General features: G+C 54.9%; 2 protein-coding genes and 2 long non-coding RNA genes across 6 annotated transcripts; 3 read left to right on the top strand and 1 right to left on the bottom strand.

The window, feature by feature from the left end:
• Positions 1-601: 601 nt before the first annotated feature.
• On the top strand, positions 602-4676 carry CISD3 (CDGSH iron sulfur domain 3). The gene is made up of 4 exons (XM_064271147.1): positions 602-1108; positions 1476-1505; positions 2044-2163; positions 4276-4676. Exons 1-4 carry the CDS (start codon positions 1061-1063, stop codon positions 4453-4455), a joined length of 378 nt encoding a protein of 125 aa, XP_064127217.1. The 5' UTR covers positions 602-1060; the 3' UTR covers positions 4456-4676.
• Positions 4677-4904: 228 nt separating this feature from the next.
• Positions 4905-17320, bottom strand: PCGF2 (polycomb group ring finger 2). Of its 3 annotated transcripts, XM_064271145.1 has the most exons (10): positions 17179-17320; positions 10674-10825; positions 9964-10060; positions 9584-9639; positions 9451-9501; positions 9116-9228; positions 8888-8938; positions 8704-8802; positions 7192-7272; positions 4905-6601 (listed from the first exon to the last, which is right to left on the bottom strand). In XM_064271145.1, exons 2-10 carry the CDS (start codon positions 10783-10785, stop codon positions 6224-6226), a joined length of 1038 nt encoding a protein of 345 aa, XP_064127215.1. In that variant the 5' UTR covers positions 10786-10825; positions 17179-17320; the 3' UTR covers positions 4905-6223. The 3 variants fall into 3 exon arrangements, with proteins under 3 accessions (XP_064127215.1, XP_064127213.1, XP_064127214.1); XM_064271143.1 differs by lacking the exon at positions 17179-17320 and having other exon boundaries at positions 10674-12139; XM_064271144.1 differs by lacking the exon at positions 17179-17320 and having other exon boundaries at positions 8704-8799; positions 10674-12139.
• LOC135228090 (uncharacterized) lies at positions 9636-12139 on the top strand. Its single transcript, XR_010318351.1, has 4 exons — positions 9636-9884; positions 10220-10331; positions 10436-10740; positions 11692-12139. It is a non-coding gene; the product is annotated as an uncharacterized LOC135228090 (long non-coding RNA).
• Positions 16428-17646, top strand: LOC111751778 (uncharacterized). Its single transcript, XR_002786858.2, has 2 exons — positions 16428-16526; positions 17467-17646. It is a non-coding gene; the product is annotated as an uncharacterized LOC111751778 (long non-coding RNA).
• Positions 17647-18196: the final 550 nt, after the last annotated feature.

Here is an 18196-nt window from a genome sequence, read left to right as displayed (position 1 = left end):
ACTGGGAATTTGGAGGAAAGTGGGGAACAGTAGCCCTGGCTCCCTCAAGCCGAAGCCATTCGGATTAAAAGTGTGTCTAGCTCCCAAGCAATTCGTCTTGATCTACTGAAAAGTCAGGGACTGGATGGTGCCCTCATCCCCACTTGCTCACTTCCTCCTTTCCTCCAGCCCAACTTGGGTCTTGGGTGGTGAGACTGGAGGCGGGAACCCAGGTTCTCACCCCATCTTCCTTCCTTACCACCCCAGCCTGTCTAGATGTAGCAGCCCCATCCTAGAGGAGCAGGGAGGGAAAGCCACGGATTGCAAACCCAGGGGCTCCTTTTTCATTCCTTCTAAAACCTTTAAATCCTCAGCCCAAAAGGCAATGGCTTCCCCTGCCACCTCCAAGCCTGGAATTGTGCATAACCCGGATCTTGTATCTTTGTATAACGGATGTTATTTGTACGAAGGGCAAATCGTAAACAGCACTTGTTCTTTTAATAAAAGAATGTTTTCAAAAAAAAAAAAAAAAGCCAAAGAGACCCCGCCTGCTTTATATGGCTTATTGAAAAGGGGGAGGGGGGAGTGGGGTGCCAACTGGGAGAGGACAAGGGTGGGGGTTTGGTCTATGACCTTTCTTTCAAACCAGAGTGCACAAAAATACCCGATTTACATAGTGAAAATGCAGATACCTGAGCCCCACGCACAAGAGTGTAATCTGTTGATCTGGGCGATCTGGGAATCTGTTTTCAACAAGCTCCCCAGATGATGGAATGTACCCAGGCTGCACTTTTAGAGGCAGACACACAACACACACACTCGACGATGCTCTGCGCCGGCCATTCCGCAGACATGCTGGGACCAGAGGGGGCGCCAGGCGAGTCCCCTCGCACACACACCCGGAACCGCGGGGAGCTGCTGGGATTAGGTACCGCGGCACAGTTTCCGGCGGCTGCGCCTGGGCCGGACCCGCAGGCCAGCAGAGCCGGGCGGCGTCTTCCGGGCCGAGGCGGGGCCGGGGCGGCCGGAGGCAGAGGGAAGCGGGAAGGTGACCTGGCAAGGAGCTGTGCGGAGCGCGGACATGGGCGGTGTGGGGGCGGCCCTGCGGCGAGCGGCTTGCGGAGCAGGAGTAAGTAAGCAGCGCTCCCCGGACGCGGCCGGTCCCTAGTCCTTCCTCTCCTTGCCCAGCGCCCCGCCCTGGCCGCCTGCCCCTCTGCAGAGTGTCCCGCCAGCCCCGCGGCGCCTTATCCCTTGCAGCCCTCCTCTCAGCGAGTTCCATTAGCAGCCGTTTCCTGCGCGCCTTCTGCGTGCCAGGACTTCTTCACCATCTCCTTCCGCTCGTTACTCCTTTTCCTTACCCTTTTACCTCCCCACACCCTTCTAACCCCCATATCCCTTTCCTCCCAGTTTCCCATGTCCTCCCTTTCCACTGATTTTTTTTTTTCTGTTTGCAAACCACTGACTTCGTCTCGTGATGCCTGCGTGCCTCTCAAAAGCTGAACCAAAGGCGGGACTTCTCCTGGCTGGTAAGTACCTCCAGCCTCCACCCCTCGCTTAAGTCCCCAGGACCTGGGAATGGGACTGAAAGAGGGTACAATCCTGCTGCCTATACTCCCGCCTCCGTATGCGCTGCTGGGTCTGCCAATCCCCACCTCCTGTAACCACTATGGCTCCAGAAAATGTACTGGATCAGAGGGCACAGGGCAGGGAGCCAAGGCTGAAAACAGCAGTGCTTGCCAAACCAAGCCCCTGGTGCGGCTGGCCCTGCCTTAGGGCTGATGGGATACCCGCCCTACCTGCCTTAGCACCCTGGAAGAGCCAGGGTTTGAAAGGAAGGCAGCTGGAGTCCTAAACCTGCCTGCAGTGCCTTGGAATCTCCTCCCCATCTGGACTTAAAGTTCTTATGGTGCCCTGGGGGACTGTCCCTGCAGTATGGCATTAGATTAGCCTCCTGAGGTGGAAGCCTGGCCCAAGCCAGGGCCAGTGGGTAACTGGACAAGACAAGGCAGGAAAAGGCTCCCAGGGTTTGGTCTGACCCTGAGCTCTTGTCTTCCCTTTCCACAGACCCAGTGGTTCTCCAAAGCCCCAGCCAAGGCTGTAGTGGCCCAGAAAACGCCCATCAAGGTGGAGTTGGTGGCTGGGACCACATACAAATGGTGTGTGTGTGGTCGCAGCAAGAAGCAGGTGAGAGGCCCCAACCCCCTCTATCCCTTCTATTACATATGTCATCTCCTAGTTGCAGACAGCATGGTTGTTTCCTGAGATCTCTTGCCCGAGATATTCTTCTTCTTCCCACACATGTCTGTGAAATCAACAAATGAGATTCTACGTTGTTTTAGTTATCTAGTGCTGCTGTAACAGAAATACCACAAGTGGATGGTTTTAACAAAGAGAAATTTATTCTCTCATAGTCTAGTAGGCTAGAAGTCCAAATTCAGGCTGCCAGCTTCAGAGGAAGCTTTCTCTCTCTATCAGCTCTGGGGGAAGGTCCTTGTCATCAATCTTCTCCTGGTCTAGGAGCTTCTCAGCACAGGGACCCTGGGTCCAAAGGATGCACTCCTCTCCTGGTTCTTCATTCTTGGTGGTAGGAGGTCCCCTATCTCTCTGCTCACTTCTCTCTTATATCTCAAGAGAAATTGACTCAAAATACAACCTAATCTTGTAGATTGAGTCCTGCCTCATTACTATAACTGCCTCTAATCCAACCTCATTAACATCATAGAGATAGGATTTCCAACACACAGGAAAATCTCATCAGATGACAAAACGGTGAACTGTCACACAATACTGGGAATCATGGCCTAGCCAAGTTGACACACATTTTTGAGGGACACAATTCAGTCCATGACAGAGGTGAAAGAATATTCTCAGGCCAACTCCACCTGTGGCCTTGATCTCAGGTATTCTGTGTGTCAATCCTTTGAAATGAGGCCAGAGAGGCTGACACTAGTCACACAGCCAGAGTGGTAGAGACCAGGCTCAGCTCATTTCCTGGTGCTCCTCCTTTGCAGCTCCAAGGCATTGAGGCTCACCTGCCTCTTTCCCTCTCTCCATCCTCCTCCCAGGAAGCATCTGGGCCAAAGGTTCCCAGGCCTTGGACTCCCAACATTGGGAAGATTCTGTCCAGGCTCTCCTGGTCCCCAAAGCTTCCCAGCTTGCTCCCATATCCCTTCCCGCTCCTCTGCTTCTAGAAAACCTTCCCCTTTCTCAGTTCATATGACTCTCCTCGTCATCTGCTGCAGCCTGCTATCTCTTCTAACTGGCTGCCTGGGTCTCAGGAGCCTTTTGTCCCAGCAGAAACCTTCCCCATTTTCTTTGCCTCCCAACCCCCATTCTTTCCTGAGCTGAGCTCTGAACTGTGTGCTTCCAAGTGGTGTGGCATGGTATCAGCAGCCCAGAGTCCTGCATGCCCACTTTGCTGCTGATTTGCTGTGGACTTTAAGCTGATCCTCATGAGGGTGGGACAGTGCTGAAGGTACCAGCTCGAAGGAATGTGGCCCAGCATAAGGAGGCACTCTGTGCCCCTCGGACAGGGTGCTAATTTTCATTTGCACACTTCTTTCATCTCTCCTGCTTCCTCTCCTCCTACCGCACCCTGACTAGCAGCCAGGTCTTGGCTCCAGCTCTGCCACTAACCAGCAAGTCCCATCACCTCTTTGGGCCTCAGTTTCTATCACCCAGTCTCTGCTTAAGTAGCTTCAAGGATGGACGGGGAGCTTACTTTTGTACCAGGCAGCCCATTCGCTATGAACATCCCCTTCCTCTCTGTAACATCCATTCCCTACCACATGCCCAGGTGTTTCCTGGAACCAAACAAAATTGATGCCACAGCCTCAAAGTGTTGTGATGCACTTGGGCCCTCTCCAACCCAGAGAACGTTTCACTCTGAGAACATGGGGGAGGGAATGTATTTCATGAACCAGTGGAGACTCAGAGCCATTTAAAAAACAAAACCAGCACCACAGATTCGTGTAAACATTGCAGGCATTTCACTTTAAAAATTCTGTCCTTGAGTCTTGCCCCCGTTGGTCCCTCGGAGACTCATGCTGTAAAAACTCATCCCTGAGCGCTTTCATGGACGAAGTGCTTAATGACTGTCAATTATTCTGTTTCCTCTGACAACTCTATTTATTACCCCCACATTACAGCTGAGAGGGGTAAATCACCTGGTCAATATTTATTACCCCCACATTACAGCTGAGAGGGGTAAATCACCTGGTCAACATGAACCCAGATGTCTGACTCGACTCTGGAGTAGGTGGGGCCGGGTCTCTGACTCCTTCTTTCTTCTACCAGCCCTTCTGTGACGGCTCCCACTTCTTCCAACGCACTGGCCTAGCCCCACTCAAGTTCAAGGTCCAGGAGACCCGCACAGCTTCCCTCTGTACCTGCAAGGCCACCCAGAGGCCCCCATACTGTGATGGCACCCACAAGAGTGAGCGGGTGCAGAAGGCAGAAGTGGGCTCTCCGCTCTGAGGGGGTGGCTGCTGCCAAGCCCCAGGTGTCTCTGACAAGCACTGCCTTTGTGAGGGGGAAAGCTGAGTGCGTAGCCCAAGAAGAGATCATCCAGAGCTCTGGTACCCACACCTGGACCCCCATAACCTGGGGTCTCTAATCTGCGGGTAGCCAGGAGCAGGCCCCTGGGTTCAGCAGCTGCTGGTGGAGAAGATGGCACGAAGAAAGCATACCTATCGAAAGTGGTAGTCCTGTGGTCACTGGTGCGAGGCACCTGCCTCACCCCCTGCTCCAGATTTAACCTCTGTGTGTGGGCTAAGGGCAACTGAGCAGCCACAGGGAGAGGGCAGTTCTGATCCATGCCATATGGGGTTCCCAAGACAGGACTGGGCCCAGAGACAAAAGGAATGATGAGGTCAGGGGACACATTTCATTGCTCCCCCACCCCCTCTACCCAAAGAACTACAAGCTTGGAGAGTATGCAGCATTTATTACAAAGCCAAGAGATACAAATGTCCCAGGGCAGGAGGGCACAGTCACAGGACCTCAGACACAGGACAAGGTGCAAACACAGACAAAAATGCCCTGGAGGGCTCCCAAGCCCACACACCTAGGTTGTGATAGAATCTAGAGTCTTCCCTCCTCACCTCCTCCCAGTCTATGTACATTGGAGGAAAAACAGGTGGGCAGGGGTCTGCTGGGGTCTGCCTCCTCAGGGGATGGAGGTGAGTCAGAGCTCACAGGTTTCCATCTTCTTGTGCTTTTAGGTGCCCCTGTCGGCCCCTGTCCTGACTCTGTCTCAGCGGGGGTGAGGAGGAAGGACTGGAGGGCAAAACGTGGGGTCTGTGCTTGTCTGAGGTTAACCCCTACCCACCCTCTGCCACTGCAGGCTCCCAAGTGAAACCTCACCATCAGCCTTGCTGGAGAGGGTTCCTGGGTGAAGTAAGGAGGGCAGGAGGGGATGAAGCTGTTCACAATGTAAAGCCACAGTGGAATTTCAAGGGCTGAGGCCTCTTGTGGCCTGAATCTTCTCTTCCACAAGATAAATGATACAAAGGCCACACACACAAGGGGGCAAAAAAAAAAAAAAAAAAAGGCAGAACTATCTATTCTTTGCACAAAATTTCCACTGCAAGAGGAGAAGGTGAAGGAGATGCCACCCCCACAGGCCACCCACTCCTCAGAACCAGGGGATAAACTGCAGTTGTAAAAGGCACTGTCTTAACAATTCTCTGTGAACATTCAACAATGGGGGGAGAGACATACTTGGTCAGGGGCAGGACAGCAGCCAAGATGGGTAGAGAAAACTGGGTGCACCCCTATACATACCCAGTTAGGAGTTGTGCCTAAAGCTTTGTGGCCTGGTGGGGCCCCCCAACACCCCATCTACCTTAGGGAACAGAGGGAGGATGGGACAGGCTTTTACTGAGCCTCAAGTGGCCTTTCCTGTCCACCTCCAGGCACCCCAGAAAAGAACAGCAAATTACACAAGACCCCCTACAAATGAGCACCCCATCCCACACACACACACACACACACACACACACACACACACACACAAAGTTTTGTTTCCTGTGGCATTTAAATTAATCTGGCTGGTCCATAGAAAATAAGTATGTATATTTGGTTTTTCCTATGTACATATATATAGAAATTTATTTATAAAACCCACCCCCCACCCCTAAGGTGGGAGGAGCTGGGAATAAGTAGATGAGGTGGAAAAAAGAGCCCAGAAAAAGTGGAGGGGTGGAGAGGCATGGCTGGAAAAGGAGAGGGAGGGTCCTTTTCCTCAAGTTAAGGGGGGCACAGGCGCTCCATTGACCGTCATCTTGCGCCCCCTGCTGGTTGAAGATGGTGTCTGCAGGCAGTTCGAGGTGCCCCCATTGGCCGCTGTGGAGGCCCCACTGGCTGTCGAAGGTGGAGTGGGCGAGGTAGGGTGGGTGGCCGGGGGGCCGTGGGAGCTGGGAGAGCCATGGGAGGGGGTGGCTGGGCTGGGCAGGGAGGAGGAGGTGGCCGGCAGGGTGGCAGGGCTGGGAGCCTTGTCGCTGACTGACTCACACTCAGAAGCCCCACTGGTGTTGGTGCCCTCTGAGGGGGTGGGCGCCGTGGGCAAGGTGAGCCGCTTGCAGGCTGGCTGGACACGATACTTGAGGGGGAGGGGGCCGTTCTGCAGGGAGGAGGTGGGGAGAGAGGCAGGGGGGCAGTGTCAGGAGGAAAAGTCTAACCAGGCCATCACACAGCTTCAACCCACAGTTGCCCAAAGGAGGAAAAAAGGAAAGGTACAGGGCCTTGGAGAGGAGAGACTCGGCAAAGAAGAGGAGACAGATAATAGGAGACCAGAGATACAGAACAGAATGTGAGACCACAAAGACAGAGAAACTTGGAGAGAAAGAGGGAAAGACAGAAGGAAAACCACCTGAACTTTTTAAAGATAAAGATGGAAAGAGAGCCACAGTGAGGAAGGCAGGAGAGCAGAAACAACATTTACTCTTCCACAGCCACAAAACTGTTTTCTGACCCCAAACTAGGACACATGCCAAAGGATCCTTTTCTCCTGAGTGTGAGAGGTGATCTGGGAGAGACAGCCAGGAAGTGGGGCACCTGGGCACACCCAGCTGATGGGGCAAGGGATGGACCGTCTGTGGTTAAAGCAGGGTGGCCCATGTGGTTACCTGTGGCCACAGACCAATGCCAGACCCTGCAGGGGTCTCCTCCCCATCTGCCCCATCATGCACGGCCGCACCCAGCCTGGCTCACCCGCCGCCAAGGGTAGATGTAGGCAATATCCATGAGGGTATAGTATTCCTTCAGCGGCTCGTCCTCATAGAGAACCTCCACCTGGGAGAGGGAAGGGAGTTAACACCATGACCCTGGTTGGGCTCAGAGCTCTGGCTATTTGGTAATCCAGGTTGAGTCTTGGGGGTTGGTGGGAGCAATGGGGAGGGTGAACTGCCATGTGGTTCCCTCCTTACTCTCACTGTGGACTTCACTTCCTTACCAGAGCTGCCCAGACATAACTCCTGGCCGCCAGATGGGAAGGGATCCACATTGTAAACAACCCCCTCCCCACACAAGCCATCCACATAGTGGTTTGGTCAGCCTCCCAGAGGAGCTAATGGGCAAAGAAAAGGCCCCAGGTGAGAAGGATCTCCTTGAGCATGGGTTCTCACCCCTGGTTGTTGGTGAAATCCCCCAGTGGAATCACAGTGGTATACTCAGGAGGTATTTAAAAAATATCAATGGTTGGCTCTCACCCCTGCAGATTCTGACTTAACTGGGATGGTGTTAGGACAGAGCACTGGGAGTTTTAAACCTCCCCAAACCAAATACCAAACCCACTGCCATCAAGTTGATTCCAATTCATAGCAACCATTAGAGTAGAACTGCTCTATAGGGCTTCCAAGGAGTGGCTGGTGGATTCAAACTGCCAACCTTTTGATTAAGAGCCAAGCTCTTAAACCAGTGTGCCACCCGGGCTCCTTAAGCTCCCCAGGTGATTCTAATATGCAGCAAAGTTTGGGATCCACGGTCTTAGAAGGGGCCTAGTTGTGCAGTGGTTAAGGCACTCAGCTGCTAACCAAAAGATCAGCAGTTCAAACCCACCAGCAGCTCCACAGGAGAAAGATGTGTCAGTCTGCTTCCGTGAAGATTTACAGCCTTGAAAACCCTATGGGGCAGTTCTACTCTGTCCTAAACAGTCACTGTGAGTCAGAATCGACTCAACAGCAGTGAGTGGGTTTTGGTCTTAGAGCCTTGCTACTCACAGTGTGGGCCTGTGGACCAGCAGCATCACTAGGGATCACCTGGAAGCTTGTTAGAAATGCAGACTCTCAGGCCCCACCCCAGACCTTCAGAATCAGAATCTGCATTTTAACAAGCCCTCCAAGGGCTCATGTCTACGTTCACCTTTGAGAAGCACTGTCCTAGGGCTACTTCAGAATGTTAGACTTTCCCACAGCCAGCTGGCCTCAAATAAGGCCCTGTGGTTTTGCACACACACCCTACCACAGTTCAAAGTGCACGAGCATGTGTGCACACACAGACCACCGCCCTTGGTTCTGTGTACCTTGGAACACTGACTTCAGCAGATATAGACTGTCCCCTCCTAATCTTGGTTTTAACTGCCCTTCTGCACGGGCTCAATCATAATCTATGCAGGCCCTTGGTGCCACCAGCCAGCCCTGAACAAAGGGTGGGGTGCATGGACTGTCAGACAGAGTCCCACACAGGCAGTTACTTCCTGAAAGGGCGCAGAGGCCTGGGACCCACCTTGTACTTGCTGGGGACGTCCATCTTGTTGCGGAGAAACTTGGCAAGATGCATGACCGTCATGGCTGCTGGGCACCGCAGGAAGCGCACCCCTGTCTGCTGGGGGACAGGCACCCATGGGGGCTTTCACCCCAGGCCCCTCTCTCCCACCCACATGCCACTCCTCAGCAGGTCCAGCACTCACCTTCTCCTTGTCCCCATCCCCATTCTCCAGGGGTCCCTTCTTCTCCTCCCGCTCCCTGTAGGGGAAAACAATGAAGCTAGGGAGACCCTGGAGTAGGCAGGATGCCCCTAATTCACACACTCAGAGGGGCTTCCCAAAGGCACCCCTTCCTCCTAGGGGAGCAAGGCCAGGGTGGAAGATGTGCGCGGCCCACTCTGGGAGCCCAACAGGTCCAAGTGTGGGCCAGACTTGCCTGACACCCTCGTAGAACTCGATGGAGAGGCTGACGATCTCATCATCACTCAAGGCCCCCTTCTCTTGCTCCAGGACCTCACCACGGTCCTCGTTGGAGCCGTTGGGGACTGCAGAAGGAGAGAGCTCTGAGGAGCTGGCTTAGGATGGGGGAAGGGCACCCCACTAAGGACCCAGGGGTCATGTAGCAGGGCAGGGGTGGGGTGTCCAGCAATGCTCAGGGCGAGTGAGGGGTGGACAGCACAATACATGCAGTCCCTGTGGCTGGTGGCAGCCCTATACTCGCACGCTCAGCCCCAGGCCTGTGAGCACACAGACATGAACACACTCACCCTCTGTCAGGGGGTAAGCTGCATAGAAATCCCGTCGTCGTTTCATCTCATCTGGAAGAGGGAAGCAGGGTGAGGAGAAGGTGGTAGGCTAGGAGATGACAGTGCGGGCAGAAGGGGAAAGGGTGGCAGATACCTTTAAAAAGCCCAGGGACCAACTTGTAGACAATGTCTTGAAGGGTTTTGTCAGATCTGGAAAAAGGTGGGGTCTGTCAGCAGCTGCCCCACCCCATCTCCCCAGCTAAGGGACCCCCGTCCCTCCTCCCTTCTTGAGACCCAGGACCCAGGCATTTGGGTCCTTGTAGGTCTGTTTTCACCCCTCAGGTATTTCTCTGCCTATGACAAGCTGGATGCAACCCAAAAGGAGGGAAAGGGCCCAGATGCATAGCCAATGCTTCTCCCACAGCAGCTACGTTGGCTATAGGACACAAAGGCAGGTGAGAGATCCAGGGGAAGCATGTGAGGGAGCACCCGGGGGACCCAGGGGTCAGCACGGGCAGTGCCAGGCCCACCCACCTGATGCTCAGCAGAGGTCGGGTCTTGTGGACCTGCACGTCACACATGGGGCAGTATTTGTTGGTCTCCAGGTAGCGCACGATGCAGGTTTTGCAGACTTGGGGGTTGTGGAGAGAAAGAGGAGAATCAGAGCCCCTTTCCCTACCCAGGCACAGCCCTTATGCTCTCTGCTAAGATTCAGGTATCTCTCCTTCTCCTCCTTGTCCCCACAGTTTAACCTGTTCAAAGACCCAACATGTGATGTCTGTCTGTACAGGTAGAAGCTCCTTATCCATTCTCAGGGGAGGACAGATATCCTGTGTTTGTGTGTATGTGTGAGACAGACAGACGAACAGACAGCAGACTGGTGTCATGCACAATGCATTAAGGTGAGTCCCAAGCCCCACTGATGGAGTATAAAACAAGAGCTAACCTCTTAGACACCTCCCTGGGTCCCCGAACCCTGGCCACCATGTCTATATTGCCTTTTCAGGGAGTGGAATTTCAGCCACAGACGAAAACTGAGGTTTCAGGAAAAAGTGCTTGAAATGAACTCCTGGGCTGAAACCACCTGATCTTCCCTCCCAGACACCCTCTCTGTGACCCGGAACCCCCATCAGACACACGGACCATGCTTGCTCTTTAGGGCAGGGGCTTGTGTTTCTGCCTTCCCTGGGCACAGCCCCCCCAACCAGCTGCCCACCCTGAGAAGCACCCCACATCCAACTCACAGGAATGCAAGCACTCCACGATGGTAGTGGCATCGATGAAATACCCGCCACAGAGGGCACACATGAGGTGAGGGTTCAGCTCTGTGATTTTGATCCGTGTGGTTCGATGCATGATGCCGGGGTAGGGGGTGGGTGGACTGGGGAGCGTTACCCTGGGAAATGAAAGTGCAATTAGAAACCCAGAGATCCAACAGCCCCTCACACGCTTAACTTCGCACCCACCCAAGCAACATCTCTCCCTGAGCCCAAGGCTCGTCCTCTCTGGCCTCAAGGTGGGATGGGGTACACGGATGTGGCTGGTTCTTTCTGACCCTCTGTGATGCTGGGGGCTCTGAAGACTCATGCAACCTGGAGTAACAAGGTTAGGCTCCATTGCAGGTACAGCAGGATGGATTGAGGTTAGACCACAGGAAACACTACCCAACTCTCCAGAGGATGTGGAAAGGTAGGAAAATAGGAGAATGCATTTTCTGTAAATCTCCCTGATCCCAATCCATATTCACTGAAGTGGTAAGCACTCAGCTGCTAACCGAAAGTTGGGTAGTTTGAACCCACCAGCCACTCTGCGGGAGAAAGATGTGGCAGTCAGTTTCTGTAAAGATTGCAGCCTTGGAAACCCTATGAGGCAGTTCTACTCTGCACACGCAGGGTCAACATGAGGTCAACATCGGGTTGCTATGAGTTCGAATTGATTCGAAGGCAACTAACAACAAGTGCTATGAGGAAATTTAGATAAAAGGAAAAGAAACCACCCCCCTCAGCCCCTCTAAACCAAAAAAAAAACAAAAAAAACCCAAACCTGTTGCCATCAAGTCAATTCTGACTCATAGCAACCCTATAGGACAGAGTAGAACTGCCCCATAGAGTTTCCAAGGAGTGGCTGGTGGATTAGAACTGCCGACCTTTTGGTTAGCAGCCATAGCTCTTAACCACTATGCCACCAGGATTTCCTCAGCCCCTCTAACCAGGTGTGAAACCCCCTGACAAGTCTTTCTATTCTATCCTTACCTTCTTCTAGCCCATCCAATCCTCCTCCAGGAAGCCCTTCCTGGAAACACTATGGGCACAGGCTGCCTAAATTTGAAGAGGGCACCCATCATATGTTTCTCTGGCTCTGAATCCTGCCCAGGCCCCGGAGCATCTCTCTCCTCTAAGGGCCACTGGATAGACAGGAAGCTCCCTCGAAACCCACCATACGCTGACCATTCGAGTCCAGGCCTGGTCCTCAGGCAGGGACTACTGAAGATGATTTCTACATGCCTGAAGTTGGGAACACACAGCTCCCGCCTGACCCCAGGCCCACCCCCAGATTCTGCAGGTAAAGGCAGTCAAAGAACCAGGGCAAGAAGACTGCTACCACCCCCTCCACAGGAATCCCCTCCACGGCCCACAAGCCCACACATGCTCCAGGACCCCTCTTGTGGACACACAGGAAAGTTTCCCCATATGGGCACTGCCACCGTTTCCCACGTGGCGACACCTTTGTAACCTCTGCCCAGTGACAGACTACAGGCACCATGGATGCCTCAGCCCACCTGAGCACCCTGTTAGGCCCCCCAGCAGGGCCTAGGGAGGCCGGTCAAGTCCACATCTGGACTGGCTGATGTGCTCACTTCTAGGTATACAAATCAACCTGCACCTAGAAGGGACAGCCTCTCCCTCCCTTCCTCTTTCCCAGAGTAAAAGTCCAAGGAGTGGGGCTTGGGAGGACGGCCAAGCCCCAACAGCTCCTTTACAACATCCTCACACCCTGCTCTCCTTTCCAGAAGGATTTCTAAAGCAACCACATTGAGTTTTCCAGGACAAGAAATTCACAGCCGGGATCAGCAGTTTCTATAGAGACCCCAGGCTGAGTTTGGCCATGACCCAAACAGCAAGCAGAGGCACAGGGAGCCTGGCCAGAGACCAAGAGAGATTGAGAGACACAAAGGCCACACTGGGAGAGATACCAAGTTAGAGGGCAGACACAGAGGAACAAGCAAGGCCCAGAGCAAGCTGGAGACCCTGAGGAGATGCGGTGCCTCAAGACCTGCAGAAGGGAAGGGGCTCCCCCCACAGAGGGCAGCCTCGGTCAGTCCTCCTTGCATGGTCCCCCCTTCACATTTACTCAGGCTTGCTGGCTACTCCACTGTTTGGTTGTTTCCATAGTAACCCTGTCCCTGGCAAGATGCCCAAATATTATTACAACCATCCAGAGGAGGAAAGAGGGAGAACTCCAAGTGGCTGTCTTGTGGAGCGTGTGTAATAGCCATCATATGTGTCCGCGCTTCTGGGCTGCCAAAGGTACTTCACGTGACCGCTTGTCCTGTGTACTCATGTGTTCAAATGTGTATGAGTGTGTCCACATCCCAAAACTAAACATGTTGGGGTCTGAGCATGCTGGAGATGCAGGTTGTTATCAGTAAACTCATGCCCCCTTTTCTCCTCTCTCTCTGAGATATACACACGTACGCAGGCATGCACGCACGCACAGTCTCCTCACATTGCCTTTGCCATCTCATTCGCATACTTGCTGTGTTTTCAAAACAAGACACTTGCTCCTATGACCTCCCACCAGGGCCAGTTCCAGCCAGACAGACTGTACAGCCTTCACACCCAGGGGCACCTCGCACTTCCCTGAGCATTTGTGGGAATTCAGACCAAGAACATCCCTCAAGCCCCTTTCTGGATGTAAGGGAAAAAAGGGCTGTGGTGCTTTGTTGAATGAAATGTTCCTCCTTCTCCCCTTTAAGAAATGAGCCCCCCTTGTCATACTCCCTGCCCCCTCCCATTCCCAGGGGCCTCAGACTATTACCTCTGGGGCTGGGGGTGGGGAGAAGCACTGATTGGTTCCTCACCTGATTGCCATGGTTACATGCAGGGCCCTGCCAGCAGGTGCCAAAAGCAACTGTAAACAGCAGCTCTGTTCCCCACAGCACCCCACCACCACCACCCCATCCCCTTCCTAGGAAGCTCAGGGCCCACGTTACTGACACCCAATTCCTCTCCAGCTCATGGGGCTGGTATGTGGTGGGAGCAGGGAGAGTGAAGAGGGACAATGGGCGCTGGATCTCCAGCTGTCATCACTTTAGAGAGGAGGCTGGGAGATGGGAACAGCCTAAGACTGACAGACAGATCCCAAGAAACAGAAAAGGGAGACCAAGGGCCGTTCAGAGGTGGCCTCCATAGAGCTCAGGGGCTTCAACAGATCAATCCCACCTGTGCCCCCACAGTGGGCCTGGGCACTGTCTCCCACCCCCGACACAACATTTCCCCCAACCAGGGGCCAAGTTCTTCAGTACCTTCTGTCCCCAATTCACTGTCTTTTAAGGGCTAACCCTTGAGTGGCCCCTGAGGCCCAGGTTCTGGCCAGAGTGGCAGAAAAGGAGCTTGACTAGTACCCAGTCCAAGCCTGGCAGTTATCTCTCTGACCTCAAAGACCCTAGCTAAGAGACCACTTCCACCTCTCTCTTCTAATTAGTAGTCTCTTTCTGGAAGCCCCCTTCTCCCAGTTTAGGCCCCTCTGCTGTCAGCGTCTCCATTTCCCCTGCAGAAATAACTAGTCTCTGACAACCCGGAGGCCCTTCTGCTTACTTAGATGCCCAGCAACAATATTCTTTGCTTGGCCTCCCCTCCAAACGAAATTAGCCCAACTCCCTCACTAGGAACTCCTCGGGTCTTGGAAAAGTCACTCAAGGTCACAAGCAAACATCTAAAATTGCAGAAGCGAAAGAGATCTTAGAAAGCATTTTGTCCAATCCTTTTATTTTACGGGCAAAGAAACTCAGAGAGAAATGACTTGCCTAAGGTCACACAACAAAGCAGTGGTAGGCCTGGGACAAGAAGCTTCCTGACTGCATTCCAGTGCTCTTTTCACACTGGCACCAAGGCCAGGCTCCTCACTCATCTAAAGAACCAATAAACCTGGCCTGACCCCACCCAGACAGGTGGGAAACGGGACAGGCACTCAGTGAGCCTGCTGGGAGGGGGTCAAAATCTGGCCAAAACATTGCCGTAAGCATCAGTGTTCTCACCTTGATGTAGGAAGAGGGAACAGAGACTAACTGCCTCACCCCACCTCATGGTACAGATGGGGAAACTGAGGCTGCTGGAATGGCAACAGCTTCTCCATGGAAGCACAGTGAGCCAGAATGTAGTCACAAGACTCAGACCCTCAGTTCCAGGACCCCCTCCCTCTCCCTTCTGCATGGGTCCAACTGTGCAAGCCTTGTGTGTGTGTGTGTGTGTGTGTGTGTGTGTGTGTGTGTGTCTGTGTGCGGGTCTGCCTGCCTGCCTGCTTTCCTGGGGACACTGCCAACCTCTCAACCTTTCCGGATCCTTGACCATGACCTCCCTCCCTAGCACTAAAACGGCCTCTAGCCCCTCCTAAAGCCGGGCTTACTACCCTCCCCCCCTTTTCCTACCTCTCAGCTTCCTGAGATCAAAAACAAAAACCCAAAATATACACAGATCTGCACACTGCTGCCCCCCCCCGACACATATACAGGGGCAGACACACCCCATCCATCTCTCACACTCAACACGCAAAGCCGGACACTATACAACCAAGCAGATGCGTGCAAGCGCACACACACGGCCAGACAGACACTTGGCCAGACACACACACAGGAGGCCAGACACACCCCATCACACATACAGCCAGACCAGAGCCAGGCCCACGCTTGCCAGATGCACAAGCCACCTCCACCCACCCCAACCAGACACACAGTCTGACATCCCTGCCTGAAACCAGACCTGCACACACATTAACCTTTTGTGCCTCCCTGGTCCACCCAGGGAAAATTATAAGTCTCCCAGCAACAAAGGCAGCACAGCCCACAACCTCCACTCTAGGAGCCAAAGGCTGGAGGAAGGGGTGGCCATCTGACCAAGGAAGTCCTCCACATCTGACCTGCACAAAAATGTAACCTCTTATACTGTTCTGGCTCTCTCCATTCCCATGGCAACAGTTCCACCAACCAAGAGCTATCAGGCAACGCCAGGGACAGCAGAGAGCCCCCCTTCCTGCCCCCAGACAAGACTTCCCCTTGAACCCCACCCAACTACACACACGCTCTGGTCTCACCTGGGATCTGTTTCCTGCCTCATTCTTAAAGACAGCTCTAAGGCCTCAGCCCCCAAACCCAAACCAGGGGAACCCCTGGGAAAAAACCTCCCCACCAAGAAGCTGCAACAAAGCTGGCTTTAATGCTCCTTCTCCAAGCAATAGCACCTTGGAACACAGTGGAGCCGGGGAGGAGGGAGAGAAATCAAGAGTTTCAGGAACAGAAACCAACTGCAAGAGCTCCAGAGAAGGCATAAGAACAGAATGGGAGACAACCAGGAGACCCTGCCAGCGACAGGGAACCCCGGAGAGACTGAGGCAGCAGAGGGACACTCAGAGACAAAGACAAGGGGAAGCGCAGGGTGACGCTGCCACAGTATTTATAGGCAAATCCAGCACCCCCAGGCTACCTCCTTCCCCACCTCGGGCCAGCCAGAGCAATTCTAGGCAGTTGGGGGCAGTAGGGGAATGGGAGAGGAATGCCTAGGCCCACCGAGGAGAGAGGAGCGGCAGGGGGCGTCTGCCGGCCAAGGGGTCCCACCCCCTCAGCTAACGGGCAGGAGGGCCCGCGGTGGGAGAGAGCCGTAGGAGAGGGGCCAGTGCACCAGACCCTTCTGCCTCCGCGGGCGTGGGAAGTATCGCGATACATCTCGCCACCTCTCCACTCCACGCCTCCACTCGGGCTTGCCCCGGAGGCTGGGTCTGAGCATCGGGGACCGCAGTTGTCGGTGGCCGCTCCCACCTTCCCTAGAGCCAAACTTTCGGCGGGGCCCGAAGAGGGGAGCTCCGCTGAAAGAAGCGCTGCTGAGGTGGTTCGGAGAGGGGCGGGGCGCCCAGGACTGGGATGGGGAAAAGGGACGGGCTGGGGGAGGTGCCCGAGAGGACGTGGACCCCGGCAGGAAGGGGCGCCCCCCGGCCCCGCAGCAATCAGAAAGCATGTCCCTTGCTTCCTGGGCTCCAGTCCTCGGGTGTCCGCGACGCCCCAATGCCCAAGGGAGAGGCAGTGAGCGAGCCCTCCGCAGACCGAGGGGGTGGATCGGGTAGAGCCACGGGCTGCTTGGCTCGTGAAGAGGGCTGCAGGGACAGAGATCCACCCCCGCGCGTACCCCCAAAGCCCTCATGGCGGCCCCGGACCCTACCCCTCGCTACCTCAGGGGGCAGGGGTACCAAGGGGCTGCGGCACAAAGAGGTGGTGGTCGAGGGGAGACGCCAAATCGTTAAAAGAGGGAATCCACTTCGGCCATCTTGGAAGGGAGGAAAGAGAAAAAGGGAGAAAGAAAGGCGGACGGGGCCATCTGGGCTAGGGGTTGGGAGGGCGGGGGACGCGAGAAGAAGGCCCCGCTCAAAGCCTCCCCCCTCCCACAAGGGTTTGGAAGGAAGTCTAGGCCGGCCCCCCCATCCCGGTCCCCAGATTGTTGCGGAGTGGGAGAAGGAAAGGAAGGGGAGTCCGCGTCCGCTTACCTGGGTTCGGGGTCCGGTGGGTCTCGGGGAGGGGGGGATGGGAGGGAGGGAGGGAAGGGAGGGGAGGGGGGCCGCAGCCGTGTCGTCCGCTCTGGCGGCAGGAGGGGAGAAACCTAGCGTAAGAAAGGAGTTTGTGAAAGCGGCTTGGGGTGGGAGGGCGAGAGGGGAGGGGAGGGGACGAAGGGGGGAGGGGAGAGACGGGGCTGGAGGGGGGACAAAATGGCTTTTTTTCCTCCAGACAAGAGTAGGTCCCGCCCACTACTCACCCACGTGACCTCATTCCTTCAGGGTGTTTGCGGAGAGGAGAAGAGGAGGGGGAGAGGCTAGCGCGGCGGTTCCCCACCCGGTGCTGGCCCCCTCGCAAGTCCGGACACGACCCCTCCCTTCCCAAACAGCCCCCTTCTGCGACTGATGGATGAATCCTTGTCTCTGTGACCCCCCGCACTTAACCCCCTCCCCCCAAAATTTGTGTGCCTCTTCCCCTCCACTGGCCCTGCGATCCCCGCCCGGAGCTGGAGCGCCTGGAATATAGTGAAATGAGGACTAGGCTGCACTGTGGCTCACTCTGCAGTCTTCCAAGCCTCAGCCTCGACCTAAGGGCCCTGGGCCTTGGGCAGTGGACGCGATGCCTCCGCCACGCGTGCAGGTTATTTTCATTCACTCCAAGTTGACACTGCTTTAAAATTAATAACTGCATCTATGAGACTGAGCTTGTCCTCTCCGCACCCTTTTGCCCCTCTCAGCAGCTGGATCAGTGGCTCTAAAACACCTTGCTCCGGGTCCCAGCCAGGGCGCCTCGGGGAAGAGGCCTGGCGCTTTGGGGTCCCCTCTCTACCTGTGTGGCGCCGCGGGGGAAAAGGGGCGAGGTCCTAGCACGCTCTGGCCCGAGGGAGGAGGTCTCGTGGTTGGGACTCGGTTTAGCTGTAGTGGCGGAGAAGAATGGAACGCAATCTGGGCCCGGGCGACCAACTAGCTGAAAACGGACCGGGATACAATAACTCTGGCGCAGGCGAGAGCC

Source organism: Loxodonta africana, chromosome 18, assembly GCF_030014295.1.
Source record: "Loxodonta africana isolate mLoxAfr1 chromosome 18, mLoxAfr1.hap2, whole genome shotgun sequence".
Classification (NCBI taxonomy): Eukaryota; Metazoa; Chordata; class Mammalia; order Proboscidea; family Elephantidae; genus Loxodonta; species Loxodonta africana.
Note: the sequence above shows the minus strand (reverse complement) of the source record. Positions and strands in the feature narration are given on the sequence as shown.

Bases quoted from the DNA above. Each gene is read 5' to 3' on its own strand.
- PCGF2 (XM_064271143.1), bottom strand. From the start codon at position 11,046: ATGGAGCCTAACCTTGTTACTCCAGGTTGCATGAGTCTTCAGAGCCCC. The intron at 8,939-9,115 runs GTCTGGCCCACA...CCCTACAGGGAG, and splicing joins TCTACGAGGGTGTCAGGCAA to CGGGAGGAGAAGAAGGGACC. The intron at 8,803-8,887 runs GTGAGTGCTGGA...CCTGTCCCCCAG, and splicing joins GGGATGGGGACAAGGAGAAG to CAGACAGGGGTGCGCTTCCT.
- CISD3 (XM_064271147.1), top strand. From the start codon at position 1,061: ATGGGCGGTGTGGGGGCGGCCCTGCGGCGAGCGGCTTGCGGAGCAGGA. The intron at 1,109-1,475 runs GTAAGTAAGCAG...GCCTCTCAAAAG, and splicing joins GAGCGGCTTGCGGAGCAGGA to CTGAACCAAAGGCGGGACTT. The intron at 2,164-4,275 runs GTGAGAGGCCCC...TTCTTCTACCAG, and splicing joins GTGGTCGCAGCAAGAAGCAG to CCCTTCTGTGACGGCTCCCA.